Raw genomic sequence first — 18978 nt, forward strand, 5'->3', positions numbered from 1 at the left:
CTGGATAACAGGTGATAACAGGGGTCCTGAGGAAGAGGAAGACAAGAATTATTCAAGTTATTAGGGTTACCTCTCTATTGAGGTGTTAAGAACTGAGGTGGGCTATTTTTAATACTTCATGGGTATTACAAAATACCCACTATACAGATGAGAATTAAGAGATGCAGGGAATACAAAAAGCAAGCAGCAAGTGACAAACACCAGTTCTAAGCCAAGGATGCCTGGTACTAAAGCCCCCGTTCTCTGCCTGCATCATACCACTGGCTCCAAGGTATTATAATGAAGCAGGAATCCTATATCTCCTGCGGGAACTGTGGGGCTTTATTTCTCAAGGTAATACTAAATGAAAGGAGGGGTCATAGAAGCAGAGTAATATCTTTGGGCAATGTAGTAATTTGCTCCAGGAAGAGAAAATGATAACAACAGCTGCATGTGTTCAAACAGAAATCTTGCTCTGGAAAATAAAGCAATTAAGAAAATAAGTTTTATTCCACAAATATTTAAGGAGCACCTACTATGTACCAGACACAGAACTAAGAGGAAGAGATAAGATGGTCAATAAAACACGTTCTGCTTCATACTGCATACAATTTAGTGAACCATATCTTCAGTAACCAAACTTAATTTTAGAGCAGAAGTTCTCTATCTTGGTTGATCATCATCCCCAATGGGGTTCTGGAAAAAAACAATGAGACCAAGTCAGGCAAGGAAATTCTGATTTAATAGTCCTGAAATTAGGTCCAGGGTTCTATACTTTTTTTTAGAATTCCACCAGTGTTTCTGAAGGACAGCCAGCTGAGAGAACCAGGACTCAAGAGAGAAATTAATAAATCTCCATATTTACTTACTTATTTAATTAGATTTACACAACCTGTTTGTCTGCTTTTTCAAAGCTGTACTTCATTTTATCACAGGACCAGGTACAAATGTAAAGTCTGCCTTTTTTTATTTTTGTAAAACATATGTCTTTTATAAGTAGTAATGGGCTAAATAACTCAAATAGATCCCCTCAAAAGTTAGGGAATTCTGAAATAAAAAGATTGGACTCTACTGGAAATGCAAACATCTGAAGTAGAATTTAGAAAACTATAAAATGCCAAATATCATAGTTAAGTATATAATCTATTCTTCTACAAAGCACATATGGATTCAAACAGGTGAATCATACCGCCATTAACTAATTAGGTATCACTATAAACTTGAGAATTATTTAAGAAGTTCATCTCCTATGTAGAGAAGTCAGCTTCAGGAAATTCAAGCAAAAATATACACGGGAAGACTAGAACACTCACATTTATGAGAAAGCAGAAAGAAGTCTTTTGGGGTCATGTGAGCCAACAACCACATTCTGAGGCAGTCAGGACTGAAACATTACAAGCAACATAACTGACTCTACCTGGCTCACTTTTCCCTTTCCAGTGCTCTAGGAAACTCAAAGGCAAATACATGGTCCACATCAAGAAACTCCACAGGAACTTTACAGGAGTCTTTTATGTACAACTTTATTCATGGCTTCTTATTTTTCTTCAGTTTCCTCATATTTTTTACCCAATATTTAAACCTCCTCAAATTTTTATTAGAATGAGCTAGAGTACATAAAATAACACTCAATAATACTTTATCTTTATTCCATTCCTAAACCATGCGGAGAGTATGATTTTGAGGAGGCAAACTGATGAGAAAGGGAACAACAGATCAAATCAGGGATTAAAATGTTTTTCTCCCCCCTTTTCATCATGAAATGCTTGCTCCCAGAAGCCATAGCAAGAGTGGTATCATTGTAACCCAACACAATAACACATTTTCTACACAATGGCAAAAAGCTTAAGGTGCCCACAGTAATTATCGTTTCTCACTCTAGAAAGGTAAAATGCCAAAATACTGGTAAACATACAGATGTATGCCAGCAAACATTTCAGTATTGATTTCAATGCAAATCTGTTTCCTCTCTTAAAGCTATAAGAATACTAAAATATAGACATGGTGACACATTTAGGCATATATAATGTGAAATAATTGCATGCATAAGGAAGAAGCTTACTTTTGCCGCAGTTATTCTGTAACTATATTGCTTTTTACATGTTACTTCACCCCTGCTTCAACTTTCCTTTCCTGATCATCTTTTTACCCCCTAATTCTTAAAGTTGTTTAATCTGCCTCTATGAATCTGTCATCTCCCTTGAATCCTTTTGGTGCAAGACAGGGCAAAAATGATTAAAGAATGAATCAAGCAGTCAAAGTAGTTCAAACCTCAAACTCTCCAATGACAGCTTATACATTCTTTTTCTCTTCAAACTAAAGTCCTCCTTAGGAAAGCCTATTCCTAATCTGTCTGTGAATTCTCTTACATGCCCATGGTAAATTTTTAACACTGTTAGTAAACTAATTTCGAAGTTAGAAGTTGTAATATCATTTGACTAAAACTAATTTCATATGGCAGAAATTTCACTTTCCGTCAAGAGTTGTTTAAAAGCATCCTGGCCCTTGGATTTCTTTTATATACTTGTTTGTTTCTTTTAAACCCTTATAAGAGATGCATGATAACGACAGAAAATACAGAAAATACAAAACAACTTAAAGAATAAAATCAAACGAATCCATAATACATCTACCCAGAGAAATTACTCTTTGCATTTCATTATATTTTACTATTCCTCTTCTTCACAATAAATTCATTCAGATAAATAAATGTGGGGATGAGGGGGGGATTGGGGGTGGAGAGGAAGGAGAGGGGATTTTGATGCCAACATCTGGTTTTACATAATTTTCCTCTGACCCAACAGGCCCGCTTTCCTACACAATCAAACCTATATAACCTTAGTCTTTTTCATTCACAAACATTCTACCTGGATGAGGTCCAATAAGGAAGCAATAGTAAAGAGTGTCATAATCAGTTCTTACCCTGCCTTTCACAGCCATTCATGTCTATTTTCCAGTTCCTTTGTACCTGTAAACCAACCTAGCTCATCAAAATGTTACCTTCTTTTGCTTCACATAAGTCAGTCTTCTACAAGCATATATAAAGTGTCTCTGTTTTTTCCTCTTGAGCCATCAAAATAGTTTGTCTCTAAATCTCACCTAAAAACCTTACTTAAATCACATCTGTCTCCCGCCCCAAATCAACACAGATCTACAGCCACAAGACTAATCTACAAAGAAATCACAGGCCCTCCTGACCTGACACCTCTCTATCTATCTATATGTGATGAACTTAATCTTCCAGCTCATTCCTGGTCTAGGAACACCTCACTCTGGATGCCACAGGTGGCATTAAATAATCACTGGTGGTGCTCACCTTGGCAGAATATATACTAAATACAGTAACCAATGCCTGAAACTAAACAGAAATATATCCCCATTACACAATGACAAATTTCAGCACAATGTATTAGTAATTACCTCTGGTTTTATGAGGTATAATTACTTTGAGATTTAAACTAGCCCCTTACTTCTTAGAAAGATTTTTTTTTAAACTTTCGATCTCTTTTCCAGCAATTTAGAGTGAAACAACAGAAGCAAGCTAATGTAAAATCACTTTCAGAAATCTGAAGAGTTATATGGCATGTGTGATTAAAAAAAAAAAAATTTTACCATGGAGTACTAATAACAAAATTAAACGATGCATTATTTTTTCCGGACTAAGAAATACCTCAGAGAAGGTTTGCCCAATCTTCTTAGAAGAAAAACTAACCACTATGAAATAATGTTGTTATGTGAAAGATGTTTCCTTAGGATGTCCCTGTCTCAATCATTCACTCCTTACGGCAAACTTCTTGCCCATTACCTTGCAAGTCTGAATCATTCGACTTAGGACTGCTTCTTGCTCGCCGCTCTGTTTTCTTAATTCCTGGCCCACCGCCACTGCCACCTCCCCCGCCTCCACTGCTTCCACCGCTGTGGCCCTTCCCGTAGCCGTTGTACACTGTTGCGCAGTTGCTTTTGTAGACAGAAGAAGGAGGGCTATTGAGGCGGTTCTGGCGGTCAATCTGGCGGTCTTTCAGTTTTTTGTGAGGAGGCTTGCTGTACTGGTCTTCTCGCGTAATGTAGCTTGACATTCCGTAGAGTGGTATTATTTCTAAAATGTACGATTATGACAAATGAAAGATCAATCTACATTTTCAATAACTATTCAATGGTAAAATGACCTGAGAAAAACATTTAATGTACTGTTAAATACAGTATAAAAATATCTTTCTTAAGAAAGTGCTGTATACATATGTAAGTATATATTTAAAATATTTTTATGTGTTTGCAATCAACAATCAAGGAAAAATTAATCATTAAAACTCATACTATGTGTTTAGGAATGCTCCAAAAAATACACAGAACGGTGAAGAAGACAAGTTACCGAGCTCAAAGTTCTAATTGAATTTAGAACTAAGTTTGATTTTGCCTATCGAAATGTTTTTAGTATTTGTAATACACAAAAAAAATTAGAACTCACAAATAAAATAGCCCCTTTACACATGTATAAGAGTATACTTATCCTTGTAGACAGAATAGCATTTCTCTTGGAAAGTATGTAGCAACCAGAAAAGAGTTATTTGTAGTGTCCGTAAGAGCCAACAATCGAACAAAACCTACTAAATGTGCTGGTGCTGTTTTGCATCTGATATGTACCCCATAAAAGGTCATGTTCTTTTACTCCAATCTTGTGGGGACAGACCTAATGTGGATGGGACCTTTTTGATTAGATTGTTTCCATGGAGATGTAACCCTGCCCATTCAAGGTGGGTCTTAACCTTTTACTGGAATCCTTTAAAAGAGCTCACACAGACAGGGAGCTCAGAGAAACTGAGAAAGACATTTTGGAGAGAAGCTTATAGACGTAATCCAGAGTTTGCCCCTGGGAGAAGCTAAGAGAAAAAGCTAAGACAGAAGCCCAGAAACATTTTGCAAAGTCATGGAAACCAGAAGCTAAACCAGGGAGAGGACTAGCAGACTCCGGCCATGTGCCTTCCCATGTGACAGAGGAACCCCAGATGCCATCGGCCTTTCTTCAGAGAAGTTATCATCCTGTTGATGCCTTAATTGGGACGTTGTCATGGCCTTACAACTGTAAATTTGTGAACTAAAATCTCCATTGTAAAAGCCAATCCATTTCTGGTCTATTGAATTTGGCAGCATTAGCAAACCGGAACTCGAAAATAATGAAATGAAAATTTACCAGTAAAAAAAATCAAGGCTCACGGAACTGGGGAAATGTTCAAGGAGAAACTGAAAGGACAGAGATAAGTCATCTCTATAATCTGGTATAAACCATAATAAGCTGTGTTCTCAAACTTCCACTTTGGAGTAACCATGAGGCAAGAAAAACTCACTCATACAATGTTACCTGGCTTCACTATGCTAAGTTTTAAGTGGCCTAAAAGAAACGGAGCCTGCAAAATAATCTCATGATCCTAGGAAAGAAAACTATTATTTTATTTTTAAACTTTTACATTATCTTGAAACATCAATACAAATGGCAATAAAACACAGAGGTTTGATCCTTTGCTCTTTATAAGAAAAGGGGGCTCCACATACATGGGGTGGCTATATAAATTACCATCCAAACTGGAACATTTCTGAGAATGAACGAGAGCACTGCTAATAACTTCTCTTGAACAGGAGACCTAAATCAGGACTATACCAGGATCAGTTGTTCAGTGGTAAAGCTACACTTTTAATTTTCTTTCTATTCACAGATCTTAAGGAACATTTTAAAAAAAAATCTTCATAAGATAATCAATTTGTACCAGAGAATGTGTAAAAACAAAAACAGCCCTATTTTAAAAATATATACCCAAATAAACTAAATCAAAATACAGAAGAAGGATAGTAAATGTCCTAAAAATGACAGTGCATTACATTTGAGATTTGAAATATCCACCATGGGTACTAATATAATTATTAATTTTTAAAACCATGTTAAGGACTGTTTTAAAAATCTTAACCATTTGGAAAATTAATGTTTAAATTGCATTTCAGTATGCACATTGAAAACTAAGGTAAGAGGACAGATATATAAATGGCTTCATAAAGTAAAACGGGATTTTGTTTTACTGCTTCCTTTAATTCTAAATCAGTGAAAGCACTTTAACTTGTACATTACTGCTCTGTGCTATTTTAATGAAATTAACCCAAAACGGACTATGAAATGAAGAGAGAATAATTTCTTTTTAGCGCTATTCTAATGGCTAGTTAAATCACATTGTTGGTTTACTTGAAATTGTAAAGAAAATTATAAAGGAAAACCAGTAACTATTGGGCATCCTACTGACAGACTGTTAAAATAAGACAGGTCAGACATTTTTCATCAAGTGACAAGTCAATAGCTAAGGCTTTGCACAATGCCATGATAGCCCAGATCCAGAAGATTCTGGCACAAGCTCAAATACTTAATATATATCGTGCTGCAGCATTATATTCTTTCAAAAATTAGAGGTAAATGAATTTCCCTGTCTTTACTCAAATGTTTTCATGTCATATGAACTCTAGCCGATGTTAACTGGTATTAAATTATTAGGCCATAAATATTGTATTAAGAAGTTATTGATGCCTCTTTGAAATCAAAGCGATTTCATACTTTTGAAATTATCTCCTCACACCCGAATATGATAGCACCTGATAATTTCAAATTACACTAAATTTCTGACTACTGGAAAAAACAAACAAAAAAAAACAGTGAAATTCTATCCCCAAGTTACAACAGGATATTTTACTTAAAATACCCAACCCAAAATTGTTCCTTTGTTAAAGAGAAAAAATTATAACGTGAGATGAACATCCAGGGGGAAATATTTATAATTGATAAGAGGAAATGAGATGTTAACTTGTTCAAAAATTCTATGGGGTAAGCAAGCATTTCTCATTTAATTTATCCGAAACAACAAAATGTTCAAAGCAGAAAGGTGCTTCAATTCATCATCAGGCTCACTGGAAAATCACTTTGCAAAGTCCTAGAGGTTGAAGTCTAATTTTTAACTTCCCTTATCTGGTTTCTTAGTATCCATTTTGATAAAGAAGGGCTTTCTACTAAACCAAAACCAAGGCCCAAACTAAAAAGACACAAAATCCATAGCTCTGAGGCTCTTTTCATTTCAAGGTAAATAAATATTTGCCTAACAACTAGATAAATCGTGGCTGCACTAATATAATAGCTATTCTTAACTAAAAACAGGGTTGTGAAGGACCAAATCAACAGCGAAGGGATTACTGAGTTCTGCCAAAGATTGCAACATAGGGCATTCTAGGAAACCCAGGGGTTACCGAGACGTAACAATCTTCTAATATTGAAAATGGGACACAAAACACTGTTCAATTTCCCTTCTAGACCATACAGACATCAAAGAAACAATGTGCCACAGTTCTGCCTCTGCTACTCTCATGTAAAAAAATGTTTATAGGACATGGAAACATGCCACAGATCACTGCCTGTTATCTAAATAAAAAGTGGCTACCCAGATCCTTTATCTTTTTGAATGGGGATGAGGGGACAAAATTTGGGAAAATAGAAAGAATAACCACAAAATAATTATGCAAAACTCAATTTGGGACAAAGAAAACTAGGGATTTCCAGTGAGTATAATGCACCAAAGGGATCCTTCTATCATGCTTACAGTAGACCAATGAGCTCTTTTAAAATACTTAGGTTTCATAACCAGTTTCAGCTGCTCCCGATGCCAGCAATAATCTACTCACCTTGTTCACCATATATTGTGGGGGGAAGATGATGCTGAGGAAAAAACTGAGGCGGCATGTCTCCAGGTCCAGTAACAGGTGGGTAGTAAGCTGTGTGTGAATTGTGAATAAAATGCGGGTGGTGGGTCAGGTATGGGGGTAGGTGGTGGGTTGGAGACATGGCAGAGGGGTAGCTAGGGGGATAACATTCAGGGGACTGGGGTGTGACCACCACCCTGCGCACTCCAGTACTGTCTTCAATCACCTAAAGAAAAAAAGCAGAAGGAAAGAGTATAGTATAAATTATTAGCAAACATCTTATGAATGCATTATATATTAGCAAACATCCTAAGAATGTATTATATTCTCCCTTAATTGTTAATAATTTGCACCTGAATTTTGTCTCTCCTTGATAGAAAAAAATCTGGTAGTGCATGTTGAGTTCTGTTCTCTAATGCCAACAGTTAAATGTGTTCTTTAACTAATAGTTTTTAACATTAAAACTTTTTTTTCAACCATCTCATTCTCTGTAACAGTTGTGCAAAACTTTTGGAGAGATTAACAGATTGGTGTTAAATCCAGTTTTCTCACAAAGTTTTCACTGGCTTTGTCTAAGGCAAGTGTAGTTAATGTGTGCTTAAACAGATTTTAGGAATACTGAATATAACTATCAGTTCAGCAGTTTTCCAGAAAGAAGAGAATTTCAGGCCATGTAAGTTTATTTTTCCCGGGTTGGGCTTTGAGATCTGCATAATAACATTCTACCCCATCCCTAGATTAGCATGCACAGTGCCGTCATCACAAACAACACCAGAAGCCATAAAAGTGCCTTGAGAGGTCATTTAACCCTAGGACCAAGGATGCAGAATGAAGAGATTCTGAACAATGCAATACTTAAGTAACCCCAAATCTGGAAGGGATGGACACCTTTGTTTCTAAGATGATGTGCTAAGTGTGAGCAGGAAGATCTTACCACTGGCCCGCTGTTGCGAGCAGAGTGAAACAATAAACACTCCATATACACCCTCTCCATACGGTTTTTAATTCACCCAAGGAAGGTGACTATGGAAGCGCAATAGCAACACTTACTGCCTCTGTGGCCAACTTCATGCTACCTCCTCTATGAGCAAACAATTTTGTTGAGACACACGACAAGAAATAACTAACACAACAAATACCATAGTCAAAAGGTAAGACGAAAGAGGAGAGCATGGATGGCAGAAGCAGTGAGGGCTTCAGGGACCTCAAGGAATTGGTAGGGCTGAGACAGCTGAGGGATGGCTTTCGAGGCAGGGCCCTGCAGTAATGGGACGAACTGAGCCAAAGAGTCAACGTGGAAGCCAGGACCAGGCTGCCAAGGAGACACCTGCTACTCTAAGTATTTAAGACACTGATACGAAGTTTTGCTTTTCAGAAAACAAAACATTTGAAAATTAAACTTGTATATTGAAAAGGAATTCCTGTTATACCTCAGGGGTATAGGCTCAAATAAAATTACTTAATCATGTCTAAAGCATTCTAATTGAAAAAAAAAAAAAACCATACTTTTTAAATTAAGACAAACTTGCTTAGACAAATAAATAAGTGTACTGATGTTTAGTTTGTACTTTAATGTACAAGAAAGGCTGAGTGTGAATTAACAGCCATAACTTTATGTTAAAAGAAATATAAATCTTTATGCTTATTAACGAATCTACTAACATAGTTTCAGAATTAACTACTATATTAATAGATTTGTTAAAATAAAGCAATAACTCCTTAAAATTAAGCATCTGGGTCTTACACCTTAAAATGATAAAAACTTTCTCCTTTGGTAATTACACATTTACTAGAGGAGCTAACAGTACAAGGCAAGCTCTAGGAGGTTCAAATTGGGAAGGCAGATAATATGAACTAACAAAATAACTACAGTAAAATGCATTTTCCACAGACAGACACAAACTGCTGAAAGGAATTCTACTTGATACAAAAATATAACTTGGTCCTTATGTGAGACTCTATAAAAGTTTCAGTCACTAAGTTTATTCTTCAGAAAGTTAAATCATCCAGAGCTCCTACGCCAGCTAAGTTCCAAAACCCAGAGGCAACAGCCTCTTCAAGAACATCAACCAGTTGCATTCCCTTTTCTCATAATGTTGACACCCGTTTTCAACATGAACAAGTTAGGGCAGTCACTGCCTAGACATCCCCGAAGATCAGGAAAGTGATTAAACTAGAGGAAGGGGTAGCAATAGACAAGATAGAATTTGACAAAGGATTATGAATACTGAATCTCCATATAATTTTATTTTTCTTAGTTGCTAGGGTATTAGAATAGCTAGAAGGAAAGAACTGAAATCATGGAACCATAATCTATAACATTCTTTGAAATTTGCTATATAGCAACTTGTTAGATTGTAATTTAGAAATTATCACCTTTTTGTATATATGTTACATTTCACAATAAGGAAACAACTGAAACTATGGTACTGTAACCCATAACATTCTCGGAAATTTCCTATAAAACTACTTGTTAAATTTTACTTTGACAGTTACCACCTTTTTGCATATATATTTCACAATAAGGAAATAAACTGTGAAACTGTAACCATACCATTCTTTGAAATTTGCTAACTACCTGTTAAATTGCACTTGGAAAATTATCACTTCCATGTATGTAAGTTATATTCCACAATAAAAAAATGATAAAAAAAATATATCTCAGATATCTTGGAAAGATATCTGAAATACACAAATAGCCAATGAACATCCAAACTGATTGGCTTTTAAGAGAATTATTAACTGCATAAGATTTTGCAGAGAAACGCAAACACTACTTCTCTAGCCTTAGATCATGATCTGCAAGGACAAGCACTTGTGCTAAACTTCCACTAGAAAAGAGAAAAGAATCTTTGTATCTGCAAATTAAATAAAGTGAGGGCTAAATGAAGGTTTGTATCATAACAGGCAAGCACAAGTCCTTATTTTAACATCTAAATCAAGACTCAAATTTGAGTATGATTCAAGATTCAGTGGTTGTAAGACTTATCTCCCTCTACTCTCCTTAATATAGAAAGAAACACATCTACGGATGCATGTATTTCTATTAACAATGAATGATATGCTTCTGAATTACCTTTAAAAGTCGCATAAATTGTATTAGGAGGAATATAGGAGGAGCCAAGACTGGTAAGAGATCATCTTTGCCACTGTAGAAAAAAACTATATAGATCACAATCATCAAAATTAGTAGAGTGGGAATAGCCTGCACTAGACACAAAGAAAATTTCACACAGAATATTCACAGAAGGAAGCTGCCTTAAAGCTTTCTAGAAAAAGGAAGGATAGATGGATGGATGCATCAGAAAAAAGCATTAAGGAAATGGACCATTTTTAAGTGCCCAATGAGAAATTCGCAAGGAGGTTTCCTGAATGAGTAATATAAATGTAGTTAAAGCCCAGGATGTAGCTTTTTATGTATTCCTTAACTGATGTGATCTTTTTAAGGGCCTTGGCAAACTAAATAAATTAACCCCATGTATGAAGGCATGGTTGCTAATTTATATGATAAATGATATTTAAACCATGCCATTGGGAATTCTCATACATGTGGTGATATCATAGCATCTTCTATTTTACCTAAAATGCAGAGCTTAAATACACTATTTAGTCATATGCTTTGTACAATTTTAATACATGTTATGGATTTTTTCTACAATGTGATAAAGAAATGTATTATTTTATACTGCCCATCCCTCAGTGCTAACTCCTCCCTCTCCCATTGGCTATTAAGAAAAAAGTAAGACATATGCTAAATGTCCTTCTCATACGGAATCTTTATTCAGTCCTGGGCTAGACATTGAAAAAGCCACAGAAGAGAAGTGCCTGTTTTCTAAAAGCTTACAACTGTCATTATTTCATTCAATATGAAACTTAACGATGATCAACCAGCCACAAAGATTGGAATGATGCAGTAAAATAAGAACAAAGGTCTCAGTAAATACGAAGAAAAACTCTTTGGGCTTGTAAACATGGGATGTTATAATGAAAAGAAGAATTTATTTTCATCATTTTATCATAATTCCTGACATTAAAACAAAGTATTTTTTTTTAAAGTTGATCAAGAAAGCACTAACAAAAACAAGAATTCCAGACAAGGAAAAGGGGGAAGAAAGATCAGAAACAAAAATAAGGGAAACTACAGAGCTGAAAGGTTATCTTTTCATGACTATATTTTCTAAGAACAACTATTTTCACTGCTTAAAAAACAGTCTTACGTCTTGAGCTAAAATACAAATTACCCATCACACTAAAAAAAATAGCTTTCCAGTTAGAAAACTAAGAACCATATTGAAACCACAATTGCCTAAATATATACAAAAATTGTTTCACAACCCTATTTTTAATTACCTTAAATTATTCTGCAATTTATGTGAAAGGTATCTATTTATTTACATTTTTAATCTATGTATAAAGAAATTATGTCTATGTCCCCCCAAAAAAGTAAGAAAGTCTGAGGAGCAATACTAATAGTGTACAAATATAAAAGATAACTTAAGAAACAGTGGACAATAACAGTCTTTGTTTAATGAAAATGGTTCACTAAGAAATATATTACTCTAGCAGGAGAATTTAGACATCAAAAAGAACACATCCAAAAAATCCTGAGGCAATAATATATGCCTTCAGTCTTCACAGATGACTATGGAAAAGACATATTCATTTCCTTTTAGGGTGAATAAAATCATGACTGTCCAGAGGCAAACAAATCACCTGCATTCAATTCAGCAATTAGTTCCTGACATACACTATGTGCTAAGCATTGGATATTCAAAGATAAGAAAAAAAGTAGAGGCTAAACAGTACAATTCATCTGCACAGCCTAAAACAGATTAAAGTCCTAGTAAGTGCTGTTACAGACATCAGAGCAAGTTTGACTGCAGAAATCAGCACAAAGTATTTTTTATTTAGATTTTTTTCCTGCTCCGTGACTCCACAGAATGGTCACTCACTGTATCTTCCCCAGAGAAGCAGAGACCCTTGGAAAAGATCTCTGTCCTAGATTCTCAGATGCCACCTGTCAGAGCCCCAGAGTGTGAAGGCTGCGATCAAGTTCCACAAGCCTTGCCTGCTTGAAAAAACCCCCTAAAAAAGTGATACATTCATACTCCGTGAAGAAATACCTAGCCACGTTCCTCAGGCTAATGAAGTAAATCAGCCTGATGGTCAGTGGTAGGTAGTTTGATTCTTTATCATGTTTTTTTTTTAATTCAGTTCAACAAGTATTTACTGAGAATACTTAGAATTCTTGCTATCCTATGACCTAGACACAAGAATGAGTGAATAGAGAATAAGGCACAAAAGGTTAAACCAGGAGCATCTCTGTCCTACTTGTGTGGATGATTTATAGGTATGACGAGAGAACTATTAAAACAAAATGAAATAGCCTGGGGATGGCGGGAAGGGGGAGGGCTAAGGGGAGCAGCATGTGGAGGGAGATGAGAAATGAACGCACAGTCAGTACCAGTGGTGTGCCAGATGCTTGACACGGGATATCTCATTTAACATCCTTAACGACTTGTTTTTCATCAAGGAAACCCAGATGCAGCAGGATTAAATTTTACAACTAGTTATGATGCAGAACCAAGATTTTCATACTAGTTTGTTCTTCTCTCAAGTTTTCAATATGTGGAGAATTGTACAGAAGTCAGATATGCTAAGAAGTAAATATGTAAATAATTAACTGTGAAAATTAGGATATTTGGGTTATTAAAAGAAGTGAAAGGATTCAAGACACAACCAACATTTATTGAGTACCTGCCCAAATGCTTTAATCCCCTCTACGTGAAAGGAGTCAACACGTTAAGTTCCTAGAACTGCGCCTGACACATAATGACAGCAAAATCGAACCCAGCTCTCAATACTATTATAATTACCATCTCATTAAACCCTCCCAACAATCCTGTAAGGCATATAGTCATCCCTGTTGTAGAGGTAAAAGGAATGAAGCTCAAAGAAGTTAAGCTAACTCCCCCAAGGTTATAGAACTGGAGGGGTTGTGGCAGGGAGATATCTTTTAAAAACACTTATATTCTGAGTGGCTTTTCTCTTAGCTAATAGAAAAGGAAGGTATTTCCCCTTACTGAATTGAAATGCTCCCCAGGAATTTTAATAACCTTCTCAGCTTCTGACTCCTTCCTTCTGAACTCCCCTACTGGGCTGCAAGCCACAAGATTCAAAAGAGGAGCTTAAAAAGCAGGCAGCAAAGGAAAAATTAAAAAGAGCTGCCCCAGATGGCCAGGGATGATCCCGGAGTGGACAGAGCTGAATCTGCACATGGACACACATGACTCCAAACACATGTATGCAGGCAGAATGCCTGGCAGCCACCTTGCTGGGGTGGCAAGGAACACTAGGTGAGTTGGCTAGACACAGAAGACTGGGACCAAATGAGTTTGTGAAAGTTGGGCTCACGCTCAATTTCTAACTGTGCCAACATGTCTCAAGTGGGTTCCCAGGCCATTCCAGGAAGGGAAGGAGTCTCACATAAAACTGATCATGCAAGCTGTGAACAAGGAGAAGAAAAAGGTCAATCAACACAAAACAGCTGCATGAACAGAAGGCTGTAAGTCCAGCCTTCCCTCAACTTGAACTTGTGCTCACCCCTCCACTCCCAGCACCACCATACATAGCCTGGATTACAGATCTGTCTCTCCCACCCAACTGCAAGTACCTCCAGAGCAGCTGGGAACATAGAAGGCTCTCAGGAAGTGTTGGCTAAATGAACAAATGAATGGAAAAGCACACAAAACAAAACAAAAAACAGCAAAATTATTTGCTTCAACTTGATGTTTCCCAAGAATATTAATGCATTCACTATCAAAATTTCCTCCTAATTCAAGTAACTACCTGACATCCTATTTAAAACTTTCAGATAATCTGAACCCAGTTAATTCCAGATCTGTCATTCATTACACTTTTATTAAATAAGTGTGGGTTCAGCACGAGTATTCGTACTGAAAGATCCTATATTTCCAATGTAAGTTCTTCTAAGCCAGTTCCAAATGAAGCTGAGCGGTTGTAATTTATTCATCACCCGCCAGAAGTACAAAAGCCCTAGCTCTCACTTTTCCTTTTTGCACTGGCTCCACACTAGGCGTTTTCTACTATAGTGACCACGGTGCAAGAGGAGAAGCAAGTTTGTTCTTCATAGAAGGTAGAGATCTAAAACATTAGAACAGTACCTTCCCTAGCTCTTCCCTTTTTTAGCATTATAGATGAAACCCCCATAACCACCACCCATTAGCACAAGAAAAAAAGCAAAAATTAGAATAAAAGACTGTTAGAGAAGAAACAGAAGAGTTATAGAACAAGTAGTCAAACATTCTGTTTTACAGATGAAATTACTTGACTTAAAAATGATGGCAGAATTGAATATTACACCCATCTCCTGACTTACTTTCTGTCTTTTCAATTAAATGATAAAAACTGTGTTTGAAAACACCAAAACTTAACTTCTCAACTTCACTTATTTTTATATCTGCAATGGATAACAGTTGGGGAAATAATTTTTGTTCTTGCCAATGTTTGGTTATCAGAAATTCTCTGAGGCAATAAATCCTTCAGTTTAGGACTAGCTCTTTTTGCCACAAAGCATGATTATTTTTGCATCCAATGGAAAATAAATGATTGGTGATGTATCCAGGTTTCTAAAAGCCCTTTATATAGTATCAAAGAATTATCCTGCAAAGCTATTACACCTTGCTTTTATAACAGATATATTCTCTCCTGGGTCAAAAACATTCATTCGTTGAAAATTACTTCAATTAATTCTAAATAAAGGATCTTCAGGAGCGATTAAGTAACTCAAACTAAGGTTAGCTAAGTGGGACGAGATTTATATCTGAGTACTCTGCTCAGAAATACTGTGTTTCCTATCATACTTTATTGTAGAACACGAACGTAAATACCAAAAAGAACCAAATTTGAAGACCAAAAATAAAATCTGATCCTCCTAACATCTGGGTGGTACGTAGGAATACTAGACAAGCAAGAAAAGTTACATCCAGAGAGCGATAATCATTAACAAAGTGGGTCACACATTGCTGCTTTAAGGAACAGAATATTTATCAGGAGACAAACTCGATAGTTTAACCCGACTAAAGTGAGATGCCTCCAAGATACAAATAAAGCTATCACCAGCAGCTATTAACACCTCTCCATTAATCAGCACAGAAGAGATGACCAGAGATGATCAATCACATCTTTTCAGTCCAGTCCCTCAGTCACATTCATGTGCATGGAAATGTAGGCAGATTATTCCAGAGATGCTGATATACAAAATAGAGCCTTCTGTAAGTAACCTAACAGGCAACTATTCATCAACATGAAATAAATCCTTGCATTTGTAAAGAATATGTTATTTTTCAAGACTTTCACACCTATGGGATATCCATGATAATTTCCTCAGGGAAGAACACAGCTATACCTTTCAAGAAACTGAAGCGCAGACTGGGATAAGGGGTGTGTTCAAGCTACTCAACTAGTATAAGGTAGAACCCATATCTGGAATATTTTGAAGCCCATGCTCTTTATACTACTGTGGTATCCCACTCTGATTATGAGACTGGGCATGAGGCACTGAGAAATCTGGGGCTGTGTCATTCCCAGAGACAGAAAGAGAGCTGTGGTTCTAACTTTTAAATATACAGTTACTACTCGCCAATGGGGGCCACTACGCTATATTCCAGAGGCCTTAACCAGATTCATGGACCCCCGGCCCCTGGGATAAGATGGACAGAATTCAGCGGAAACATGAACTCAGAAAAGAAATTACATCTTTATTTTCACTAACTTTTACCTGAAACTTAGTATTTCCCTCATTATGAATGTAGGCAGCAAACCATAGCAATATCAGCATCATGACTATCACATTACAATGTTAACAGAAATATTAACAATATTTGTGGTCACCACAACTTAAAAATCATTGCAGTTATTAGACCTGCTGCTAAGTATTGTTAATGTGCTAATAAAGAAACACAGAAATTATCTTGTTTTTATATTTCACAACTGTATTTCAAAATAACTGGTCTCTTTTATATCAATGAATTTTATATTTTACATTTAAAAGTTCTTCACAGGCTGCCAAAGGGCTCCATAGCACAAAATGGTGCAAAAATGATTAGGAATCCATGCTGACAATATTCATATCGTATCTATCATGGAGCAAAAATAACTATATTATTCATATAAGTCCAAGTTGGTGATCCTGATGTGTTTCAAACAATGCATAGGAATACAAATTTCATCCAACCTTGGTCAAGTTTTGTTGCTCAACAGTCAGGCAAATTTATGATGTATGCCAATTATAGAGTTACTAATTAGGAAGACAGAAGATAAATATTATGCAATAAAATCAAATGTAATATGAACAATCTAATCCCATAATCTAATCCTAATGATTTGGAAGTCATTCCTAGATGCAACACTGTCTCAATATTATTATTATTCTGAAGATCAACTATCATTTTTTCAGTGAAGAATAATGTTCTGGTCAACAGAATGCTAAATACCACAGAAGCATGCCAAACCATTTTGGTATTGATTGCTTTTGGAAACTTACTTATGTTTCCACTTGATCTCCCCTTTAAGAAACAATATGAACGGTAAAGGAGAATTACCTAATTTTATATTGGAAGAAAACTTCGGATCCTCAAACACTTTTCTTTCCCTTCCTCCCACCACAAGATAAAAATTCCTCCATCTATCTAAATTTTTGTAAATGTTTATTATGTGCTGCACACCTTTCTAGGCACTGGGATCCAGCAATGAACAGGACACACAGAGTACCTGCCCCTGTGAAGCTTAAACTCTAAAGGGAGGAAGACAGCTAATGATCAAGTAAGCAAGCAATATACCCCAATAAATAACTCAACAATATTCCTAAAATCACACGGGGAGTTAGAGGCAGAGGCCCGCCTGGACCAGTGTTTCCTCCTGCTAATTCTGGGTTTGTCACAATGCCAGGATCTCAGAAAAAAAGGAAAGAAATCCAAAAGAAAATGCAAACAGGGAGAGACAAAAAGAAGTCTCAGGAAGAGGAAACTGGTACAGGAGACGTGCTTGGTACAGTTTCTTTAATTTGGCATTGCCAGCCCTGTCTGTAATTGTTCCTGAGAGAAAAAAAGCCATAAAATGGAAAGTAAATAAACTGCTGCAAATCAGCTGATAACAGAAACTAAAATAACAGAATGTACATGCAGTACCATGCTCTTTTCCATGGCCCTTTGCCCTCCAATGCATACACTTTGTACACTGTGAAACACTTTCCTAACTTCCCACAGAAAAAGCATTCCTCCGAAGAGACTGAAGTCTTGAAGGAGACTCCAGTTCTCTCACTGTTGGTTGCCAAATGGGTCTGATTTTTAGTCTATCAGGGCACAGGACAATCCCCCATGTTCCTTTCTGGTTCATCATTCTCACAATGCTGAAGTGAACAAAGCATTGTTTTAATCCCAGTTTGTAATGGCCAAAGGCAAGCAGTTGAGGCTAAAGTTTACAGCTTAGCTGACTTGGCTGAGCAAAATGGGGAAAAACATTCCATAGCTTCCACTTAACCAGCCCCATTATTTCTACAAAGGGGTTTCAGCTTTCTAGCCAACTCTTGAAACAGTCTCCACATTGGAGAAAGCCAACGAAACCAAAATTTAAATGCATTTCTCAAGACATTTGTCTTTCCCTGGCAAAGGGAAGTAACATATATATATGTATACATATGTGTATTTATGTGTCTATATATGTATATGTATATGTGTATATGTATACACATATATATACACCATTTCAAAGCATACTTTGAAATATATTACCTTTTTTGTATATATTTTATATTTCACAATAAGGAAATAACTGAAACTATGGAACTGTAACGTATAATATTCTTTGAAATTTGTTCTCTAACTACTTGTTAAATTTCACTTGGAAAATTATCACTTTTATGTATATGTTATATTCTACAATTAAAAAATATGCTAAAAAAAAAGGCAAGAAGGTTGAGTATGAAACATTTCATACATGATATGACAGAACTTCAACTCTACACACAATGTATACCCAATTCTAGAGCTGAACAAGAAAGTCACATGTATTTTAAGAAAAGGATTGTGGGGGTAAGATGTAAGATTGACTAGGGTGGGGAAAGACTGGTACTGATCATTTCTTACATATGTCCAGCCTGGAGGAGATTTAAAAAAAAAAAAAGACAAAAGTGATTCTTTCTTTCCACAACTAAATGACAACAATGTATTTTGCTTAGATCTCTGGGTGATGACAAGT

The 18978-nt window shown here is 36.1% G+C and overlaps 1 protein-coding gene across 5 annotated transcripts in view; it reads right to left on the reverse strand.

Annotated features, from left to right (window-relative positions):
- Positions 1-18978, reverse strand: part of FNDC3B (fibronectin type III domain containing 3B) — a 370299-nt gene that overhangs the window by 135338 nt on the left and 215983 nt on the right. For 4 of the 5 annotated variants that reach the window (XM_037840625.1, XM_037840597.1, XM_037840604.1 and 1 more), the window contains exons 5-6: positions 7684-7927; positions 3785-4075 (exon numbers count right to left, since the gene is read on the reverse strand). In XM_037840625.1, coding sequence (XP_037696553.1) covers positions 3785-4075; positions 7684-7927 — 535 coding nt within the window. The remainder of the gene's footprint in view (positions 1-3784; positions 4076-7683; positions 7928-18978) is intronic. The other variant, XM_037840631.1, reaches the window with a different exon arrangement.

Source organism: Choloepus didactylus, chromosome 1, assembly GCF_015220235.1.
Source record: "Choloepus didactylus isolate mChoDid1 chromosome 1, mChoDid1.pri, whole genome shotgun sequence".
NCBI lineage: Eukaryota > Metazoa > Chordata > Mammalia > Pilosa > Megalonychidae > Choloepus > Choloepus didactylus.